Source organism: Echinops telfairi, unplaced genomic scaffold, assembly GCF_000313985.2.
Source record: "Echinops telfairi isolate 266 unplaced genomic scaffold, ASM31398v2 ScPeMD7_10;HRSCAF=50, whole genome shotgun sequence".
Lineage (NCBI taxonomy): Eukaryota > Metazoa > Chordata > Mammalia > Afrosoricida > Tenrecidae > Echinops > Echinops telfairi.
Genome location: NW_022103907.1, coordinates 12,408,540 through 12,418,530, shown reverse-complemented (window position 1 = coordinate 12,418,530; position 9,991 = coordinate 12,408,540). Strand labels below are relative to the sequence as shown.

Sequence of the window (9,991 nt, the reverse complement as noted above, 5' to 3'; positions counted from 1 at the left end):
TTTTTTTTTTTTTTTTTTTTTATCATTTTCTTAGGATCCCACGGCCCACTGTTGCCTTTACCAAGTCGTTACCGAATGGGCTCTCGAGACACACCTGAGCTTGTTGCATACCCATTACCACAGGCTTCTTCCTCTTACATGCACGGAGGGAATCCCTCCGGTTCAGTTGTGATGGTTAGTGGATTACATCAACTGAAAATGAATTGTTCAAGAGTCTTCAACCTATTCTGCTTGTATGGGAATATTGAAAAGGTAAGTCTCATTTTCTGTATTACTTTCTTTTGCTAGGACAGCTCATAGTAAATGTTATGAAGGGTGCAAACACGTGTCTTCTCTTTGTAACTCCTCTTCATGGCGATGGTTGTCAGTATTCAAGATACAGTCCTTTAACATTGCATGTTGGTAGGTTTTCTTGTGCTTTAAGTTGCCACAGTCTCTTAGTTTCGCTGTGACCTGGGTTGCCATCTCTGTAGTGTGTCGGTGTTCTTCTGGGCTCCAGCTGGGTTCCATGCATCCACTTTACCCGCCCCTTTCTACCTGCTCATCTTTGCTTTGGGGAAAATGTTGCTTTTTGGCTTTGGAGAGTTGGTTGCTGTCAAGGATCACATTCCTTATGGGTGTTGTTTATTTTAGAGATGTCTCTTGATGGTCTCCACGAGTGGCTTCAGTTTGAGGTTAGAAGGGTACTGTACAAAGGGCAATAATTTAGGGTTCATCCCGTCTTTGTCAGACTAGTAAATGTCTTTTTTAAAGTGGGATTTGTTGTTTCTTCTATCTTTTTATCCCTTTCTTTGATTGTGTTCCCTGGTTAGGGCCACCATCCTGTTCTGATTTTGGACTAAAGGAGTTGTGGATCCATCATGCAGGCCCTTCATTTTCGGTTTTCTTTTCTTTTTTTTATAAATCATTTTCGTGGGGGTCCTTACAGCTCTTTTTTTTTTTCTTTTTAATTTAATTTATTTATTTTTTCCTTACAGCTCTTATCACAGTCCACACTACATCCATTGCGTCAAGCACATTTGTACATATGTTTCGATCATCATTTTCAAAACCTTTTCTTTCTGCTTGAGCCCTTGATATCAACTCCTCATTACCACCTCCCGCCCCTACCCTCCTTTCCTTATGAACCCTTGATAATTTATTTTTTTAAAATTTTCCCCCATGTCTTACACCAACTGCTGTCTCCCTTCACCCACTTTTTCTGTTATATGTTGATCATTGTGATCAGTTCCCACGTTCTCTCCCCACCTTCCCCTTACCGTCCTGGTATCTCTTCTCATTATTGCTCCAGAGGAGTTTATCTGCTCTGGATTCCCAGTGTTGCCAACTCTTATCGGTACCAGTGTATATGCTCTGGTCTAGCTGGATTTGTAAGTAGAATTGGGATCATGATAGAGGAGGGGGGTAGGAATTAAAGAACTAGAGGAAAGTTGTATGTTTCACCGGTGCTATACTGCAACCTGACTGGCTTGTCAGTTTTTGGTTTTCTTCATTCTCTGTTGCTCTAGGTCAGAAAAAGTTTAATAGTTCTATCTTGAATGCCACTCGAAAGCTGGCAGACCCCAGGTTAGGATGTAGAACTTTTGGCTTTAGGTACTTCGTTGAACCAATTGCTATATCGCCCTTGGTCTTCAAGCTCAGTAGCTCACCGATGAGACATTTGGTTATGTTTAAGGAATTTTCATAGTGCTGTTTCCTATGTGCTATATTTTATATGCACCTGTATATAAGCAGCACTTATAAATATGTATGCAGAAAAATCTACCACCATGCCTAAATGAGGGGCCTTCAAAGGGTTTGTGAAAAAAATTCTGTTGTCTTTTAACTCTATTTATCCATACACCTTTTGAAGTCCTCTTGAAATGCACCTCAATGGAATCCCGTATGACCTCCCACACCTGGTTAGCGTACATATCTACTTATGCATCCACTCACAAGAGTCTTATTTGTTATTACTGTTATTGCAGGATTGTTACATATTCTAGTATTTAACATACCTCAAAAAACCGCTGCTATCAAATTAATGGCTCCTCACAGTGACCCTAGACAGGGTTTCTGAGGTTGTTCATCTTTATGGGAACAGATAGCTGCATCTCTGCCCTGTGGAGCAACTGATAGGTTTGAACTGCTGATCTCTAGATGTCAGCAGCCCGCTGCTCACCCGATTGTTAGCGCCACGGTAGCTGTTCTCGGTTCTTGATGCGCCTCTCAAGGTCTGCCTTTGCCTGTTTACATTTTGCTGATTTCTCCCATAATGTAAATGACCTTTTCATTCACCAGAATGATCAGATATCTACTATCTGGTTAGTGATTCTCCCTTCCTACTCCTCCCATAAGTAGGGTCCATCAAAAAATCTTTCTTTCTGCATGTAAACTTTGTCTTGACCTTTTATCATGGTGGTCTCAGACTGTAGTTGCTTTTTTGCATGTCTGTACCATAATTTGTTTATCCCATTATTCATTGATAGGTTCTTAGATTTGTTTTTATTTTTTTGCTATGTGAGTAATGCTGCAGTGGACATGAGTTTATATATGTGTATGTATTCGTGTCACAGCCCCTATTTCTGGAGGATATGTACTTAGGAGTGGGATTGTGGGATCATAAGGTTTTCCTATTTCTAGCTTTTTGATGAAGTGCTATGTCAATTTCTATAGACTGTACCATTTCACAGTCCAGTGAGTAGTGTCTAAGAGTTCTAATCTCTTCACAACTTTGTTAGCGTTTGTAATTTTCTGTTGTTTTTTCCCCTCCCCTTTGGTTTGTTTTTGTCAGTGCCATTATTGCCACAAGAGCCCTGGTGTCGTAATGGTTGGTTATGTGTTGGGCTGTCATTCACAAGGTTGACAATTTTTTTTCCATTTTGTTAAAGAATGTTGTTAGAATCTGGGTTGGGATAACATATCTATAGATTGATTTGGGTAGTGTAAATATTTTCACAGTGTCTAGTCTTCTATCCAGATGCATGGTATGTTTTTTCCTTCTTTTATGTAGGTCTTAGTGGTTTTTTATTATTAGTGTTTTATTATTTTTTCTGTGTACATCTTTTATGTCCCTAGTTATATTTGATCATAGATATTTTGTCCTTTTGGGGCGGATATTGTAAATGGTATTGTCTTCCTGATTTCCTTCACATGTTGAGGAATTAAACTAATGTTTCTAAGTTGATCTTATACCCGCCACTTTGCTGAAGCTTCTATTAGTTCCGATAACTTTCTTGTAGAGTTTCTAATATTTTCTAATATTTTCTGTATATAATATCATATCATCTGCAAGTAGACGGTAGTTTGCCTCTTTACTAATGTGGATACCCTTTACTTCCCTCTCTTGCCTGTGGCTCTCGCTGGGACTTAGGGCACAATATTGGAAATAAAGGTGCTTGTAGAGCATCTTTGTGGCGTTTCCATTCTGAGAATAATGTTGGTTGTTGGTTTTGTGTGTATGGTCTAAGTATGTTGAAGAGTTCCCCTTCTAGCCCTATTTTGCTGAGAGTTTTTTTTTTTTTATCAGAAAAGGTGTTGGATTTTGTCAAATGCCTTTACAGCATCTATTGAGATGATCATGTGATTCTTTGTTTTATTAATGTGGTGTATTGATTGGGTTTCCAATGTTGAGCCATTTTTGTTGCTTCCTAGTATGAATCCCACTTGATCATGATGAATTATTATATTTTGAGTGACTGTTTTTAGAATTTTGTTGCTAATTTCTTTGTGCCTTGGTGGTATAGTGGGTTTTACCAGGTCAGCAGTTCAGATCCATTTCCCACTCCATGAAAGAAAGCTGCGCCGTCTTGCAGCGTTGAAGATTTACAGCAGTGGTTCTCAACCGCTGCGACTCTTTCATACAGTGCCTCATGTGGTGGGGACCCCCAACCAGAAATTATATTTTCTTTGCTACTTCATAACTGTAATTTTGCTACTGTTATGAATCATCATGTAAATGTCTGATAGGCAGGATGTATTTTCATTGTTACAAATTGAACAGAATTAAAGCATAGTGATTAATCACAAAAATTAAATGTAATTACATATTGTGAAATGTTTGTTTCTAATGACAAATCAATGAAATGTTGTCTTGCCGTGGTGTAGCATGGGTAACAGTCTTCACACTGGGTACTCATATGTGGGTGTATCTGCATGTGGGTGGATGCACCTGCAGACGGATAGAGGAGTGGTGTCTCGGTTCCTCAGACCATCGGAAATATGTGTTTTCCGATGGTCTTAGGCGACCCTGTGAAAGGGTCATTCGACCCCCCCTCCAAAGGGGGTTGAGAGCCACCGAATTACAGCCTCAGAAACCTGAAGGAGCAGTTGCACTCTGTCCTACAGAAAACTAGGAGCCTGAATTGACTCAGTGGCAGTGGTTTTTATTCATGAGGGCTATTTGTCGATAATTTTCTTTTTGAGTGATAACTTTTCCCAGCTATGACATCAGAGTTAATGCTGACTATAGAGAATGAATTAGGGGGTGTTCTTGCCCCCTTTACGTGTTCTGCAATAGTTTGAGTGGAATTGGGTCAGCTCATCTCTGGATGGGTGCTTTCCAGGGAAGCTGTCTGGGCTAGGGTTTTTTGTGGTTGGAAGCGTTTTCAGTGACCTCTTTGGCGATTTCTTTTGTTGGAGTCTGTTCACATTGTCTATCCAAGTTTTTACCTTAATAGTGTGTTTCTAGAAATTTGCCCATTTCTTTTAGGTTTACAAATTTGTTGGGGTTGGTTTTTCATAGCTTTCTGTTAGGATCCTTTTTATCTCAAATTGGCTGTGTTGTAACATTACTTATCATGTTTTTTATCTTGGTTATCTGTATTTTCTCATTCTGTTATTATATTGGCCAGTGGTTTGTCAGTTTTATTGATTCTCATAAAGGATCAACGTCTAGTCTTATTGATTCTGTTGTTTATTTATTTATTCTCTAATCTTTATTCTTTCCTTTCTTTTGATGACTGTCGACATCTTTTGCTGTTCTTTTTCTATTTGTTTGAGTTGTAGAGTAAGCTCTTGATTTTGGCCTTTATTTTAATGTGTGCATTTCATTGCTACAAATTCCCCTATGAGCACTACTTTTGCTGTGTCCCAAAGGTTTTGGTTTGTTGTGATTTCATCTTGATTATAGGAACTTTAATTTTTCATTTTTTAATTTCTTCTCTTACCAAAGTTGTAGCTCCATTTCGATGTATTTGATTTTTCTCCTTGTTCTTTCTGTTGCTAGTTTCTAGTCCTGTAGTCTTGTGATCAGAGACGATGCTCTGTACTCTTTCAGTGGTTTTGAATGTATTGAAGCTTGCTTGGTGGCCCATTCTGGGAGATCTGGAGAATGACCCCTGGGTGTTGGGAGAAGAGTGTATACTATGTTGCTGTCGGGTGGAGGGTTATATATATGTCTAGGGATCAAGGTGGTTGATTGTGTTATTTGGATCTTCTGCATCTGTGAATTTTCCATTTTGTTGTTCTGTCCTTCCTCGAAAGTAGTGTATTAAAGTTTTCTGGTGTTATTGTGGAATGTTCTGATTTCCCTTTTCCATGTGCTTAGAGTTTTTTTTAGTGTACCTGGAGCTCTGTTGATGAGTGTGTAAATGTTCATTATGTCTTCTTTATATATCATATAATATCTTTTATGTCTCTTGCAATGGATATTTTAACTTAAGGTCAATTTTGTCAGAGATTAGCATTACTTCTATTCCTTTTTAGCTGTTTGTATGATGTATTTTTTCCAACCTTTGATTTTTAATCAATTTATATCTTTGTGTCTTAAGATGTGACTCTTGTAACTCTCTTGACATATTATTATTTAGTCATGTTATTTTAAAATCCATTCTGTCCCTGTCTCTTCACTGGTGTGCTTAAGTCATTTACATTCAGTGTGATAAGTATGAATTGTCATCTTGTGACATATTTCTCTTTTATGTATGTGGCATTGGTTGCCTTTGCTTTGCTGAATTTCCTGTATTGACTTTTATTTGTTTAAGAATTTTCTTTTCATTTCCACAATGTTGACTTTGTGCTTACTGAGTCTAAGCTTTTCTTGATTTTTATTTTGGGGGGTAGGTTTATTGATTTTGTATATGGCTAGGCTGAGATTTATCTTTATCTTGCTTAATTTGAAACAGTCTGTTATTTCTTTTCTTTTTTCCCCCCATCCTATTATTTATTGACATCACCTTGATGTCAAGGTGATTTCCTCTCCATATGGAATTTTTGTGACTATGCTGTTTATTTTCCTTTTTGATTTGGAAAATCATTGTTATTTACAAATAGAAATCTGTGGTTTTCTGTTTTGTAACTATTTTAGTAAAAGATATAAGTTGCAATTTTTCTGTCTGGGCTGATGCTGCTATGTGTCTTAATCTCAGTTGTGTGGTTCCTGTCTTCTGTCCTTCAGGCTCCCTTTAGTATTTTGTGTGAACTTGGCCTATTTCCCACAGGTCCCCTTAGTTTCTCTTTATGTCTAGGTATGTCTTAGTTACACCGTCATATTGGAGAGAGAGTTTTGCTGGTACAAGATTCTTGACTATTTTATTCTTTCAGGATTTTATGTGAGGACTTGTCAAAAGTATTGCTTCAAAATCATAGAAACCTTTAACAAAAATCACGACTGTACAGTTCAGTAATTTATTCCAAATTGCACAGTCAGTAAGTAGCAGCTTGACATCCTTCAGTGTGTCGTACAATCATTAGAATGCCTGATATTCTTCGGTGTGTCATACAATCATTAGGATGCAGTCTCCTTTTCTAAGAGGAGTTAAGGGTATCTTATCAGACAGCAGAATAAGGGTAAGATTCCACCTGATTTATATTTTACTTTCACGGCTTAAAGTATGCTATTAAAAATTTTTTTTTCATTGTAAAATACTACTGTGTAAATGGTCACCTTTTGGGGATTTTTGTGTTTACAGGTAAAATTTATGAAGACCATTCCAGGTACAGCTCTAGTAGAAATGGGTGATGAGTATGCTGTAGAAAGAGCTGTCACACACCTTAATAACGTCAAATTATTTGGGAAAAGACTTAATGTTTGGTAATTATTTCTCTTCAGTGACAAATTTTAAAGATATTTTGTATTATTTAAATCTTTATCCTTATTAGAGACATTAAATTTGACTTCAGAATATTTTAGTGTAACTAAGCACATTTGAAACTAGTAACTGTAGTATTGTTCTTTTGGACAATATTAAGGTGATATAGTTCAGATATTGCCAACTTATACCTAGTTTTTAGCTTAATGATCATAAAACAGCATGTTAAAAAGGAATGGGTATTATATTAAAATTTTCTAATAGAATAATATATTTTCTTCATAGTTGATCTAAATTATAAAAAGAACGAATTTTATTTTATGCTAAACATTGTGTTTAAATAGCATTGTCAGGCCCCTCCCCACTCCAATTTATGTAGATTAATGCAGGTAAAATACATTAGCATTTTGAGACTATTTGCTGCTTTTTATCTAACACAAGGTATGATCTGTATGTGTTTCCTTTCCAATCCAGTGTGTCTAAACAGCATTCAGTTGTTCCCAGTCAAATATTTGAACTGGAGGATGGTACAAGCAGCTACAAAGATTTTGCAATGAGCAAAAATAACCGTTTTACAAGTGCTGGCCAAGCATCTAAGAATATAATCCAGCCACCGTCGTGTGTCCTGCATTATTATAATGTCCCGCTGTGTGTCACGGAGGAGACCTTCACAAAGGTGGGCACTGGTGACTGAGCTGCAAGTGTGTGTAGAATGTTGCTGTTTCCGGTTTTGAAATACGTTTTAAAGTCTGTTTGCTCTTTTTGTTGTCATTTTTTGATATTATTATTGTTTTTGGATTGTGATAGTTATGGTTTATTTATTTTTAGATCATGATAGTTAAGGTTTATTTATGGAGATCATTTTATTGGGGGCTCTTACAACTCTTGTTACATCCATATATCAATTGTATCCAACATATTCGTACATGTATCCATCGTTCTTTCCTGGACATCTTTGCCGTTATTAGCATTCGGTTATTGGTACTGTTTGGACCTTGTCTTCATTGGTCCTTTGTTGGTCTCTGGTGCAGTCCTTTTGAGATGAAAGATTGCAGCAAGATACTTACACGTCTGTGTTTAGAAAATCCTTTCATCGTGTCCTAAAATCTCCCTTATAACAAACATTGGTGTGACTAAAGAATAACTGACGAACTGTGAAAAACGCTTCAGCAAAGAACTGGCTTTTAAGAACCCTCCTGCCTTTCTTAAGTACTAGATAAATCTTCACCACTCTGAGACGTAAATTTCTGAGCTTTTATTCAGCACGAAATAATACATATCATTTATAGGATTTCACTATTTTTCATTCATTTTTCTCACATACCATATATACTTGTGTATAAGCCGAGTTTTTCAGCACATCTTTAATGCAGTTTTGTGGTAAAATTAGGTGCCTCAGCTTATATTCAGGTTGGATTATACTCGAGTATATATGGTAACTTGATGTTACTCTAAAAACATACTTGATTTAATTCATTCATGCCAGACTCAAAGCTTAAATTCTGCAATGAGATTTATTTTCTTTTTGAAAAGTGGGGCTGTTATTTTGGACATGTCATTCATGAATCTTTACATTTCTCTGACAGTTGTGTAATGACCATGAAGTTCTTACCTTCATCAAATATAAAGTGTTTGATGCAAAACGTAAGTGGACGTTTTCTTGTAAGTTTCTAGTTAGCGGATAAAAACAAAGAACAACTCGAACTTGTGTTTCTTGGTTTTGTTTTGTTCCAGCTTCTGCCAAAACACTTTCTGGGCTACTAGAATGGGAATGTAAAACGGATGCCGTGGAAGCCCTGACAGCCCTTAATCACTACCAGATAAGAGTCCCAAGTAAGTAAACTGGTTTGTGTCATACTTACTCAATGGAAGTTAACCTTTAGAAATAATATGTATTAGGTTTTTTAAATACAGAAAAGTAAAATATAGAAGGAAAAAAGGCACATAATCCCATCGCCCACTGAATCCCTGTTTTAGACATCCGTAATCTGGGCGTGGTTATGCCAGCGCTGTGTGGCTCAGGGTTTCTGATGAGGTTACACTCAAGCTGATGTCTGAGTCCACAGTCACCTCGAGCTTCGATTGTGGCTGGGAAATGCACTTCCAGGCTGCTCGTGTGAAAGACAGGTCACTTGTGTGGTTGGGCAGGCCCCAGTTTCTTGCCAATGGCTCTTTTTGTGGTAGCTGCCTTCCAGCTCAGTGGATGGATGACCCAAGAGAGACGAGAACAAGAGACCAATGTAGAAACTGCCATGTCTTTTATGACCAAATCTGAGACGTAGCATGTTTTTGTTAGGTGTTGAGCCGGCATTGACACTTAGTGATTCTGTGTACAATCGAATGAAACAGCCCAGTCTGGCACCATCCTCACCATCATTGCTGTAAAAAACCTAAAAACAAACTCGCTGCCATTGAGTCAATGCCGACTCCTAGGTACCCATACAGGACAGTACCCATACAGGACAGTGTAGGACTGTCCCTGTGAGTTTCTGAGACTCTTTAGGGGAATAGAAAAGCCCCTTCTTTCTCCTGAGTAGCTGACTTTGCAGATCACAGCCAAACACGTAACCCCTATACCACCAGGGCTCCTATAGAAGTGACTTACTTTGAAAACCAGGAGGGGTTCATTCTGATCTCTTCTGTCTTTCCTTTTGCCGTGAGGCAGAAGTCAGGCATGCCTCTGCCCTCCATCCTCCTTATCTAACACCAACCATTCCTCCCATAGCACTCTGCTTTTGGGGGGATTTGATAATTTGTATGACTCTCATACAAGACTCAACTTTACAGGGGGTTTGTTAGGGAAGTGAACAGGGTACTATGAGCCACGATCAGAAAATGTAAAGGATATAGTCATTGGTCTATAGCAGTGGTTCTCAACCTGTCGGTCGCGATCCCTTTGGGGGTCGAATGACCCTTTCACAGGGGTTGTCCAATTCATAACAGTAGCAAAATTACAGTGATGAAGTAGCAACGAAAATAAT

The 9,991-nt window shown here is 37.9% G+C and overlaps 1 protein-coding gene across 1 annotated transcript in view; it reads left to right on the top strand.

Annotated features, from left to right (window-relative positions):
• Positions 1 to 9,991, top strand: part of HNRNPLL (heterogeneous nuclear ribonucleoprotein L like) — a 39,392-nt gene that overhangs the window by 23,381 nt on the left and 6,020 nt on the right. Inside the window, exons 7-11 of the mRNA XM_004711117.2 lie at positions 35 to 252; positions 6,891 to 7,012; positions 7,485 to 7,686; positions 8,597 to 8,654; positions 8,745 to 8,843. Coding sequence (XP_004711174.1) covers positions 35 to 252; positions 6,891 to 7,012; positions 7,485 to 7,686; positions 8,597 to 8,654; positions 8,745 to 8,843 — 699 coding nt within the window. The remainder of the gene's footprint in view (positions 1 to 34; positions 253 to 6,890; positions 7,013 to 7,484; positions 7,687 to 8,596; positions 8,655 to 8,744; positions 8,844 to 9,991) is intronic.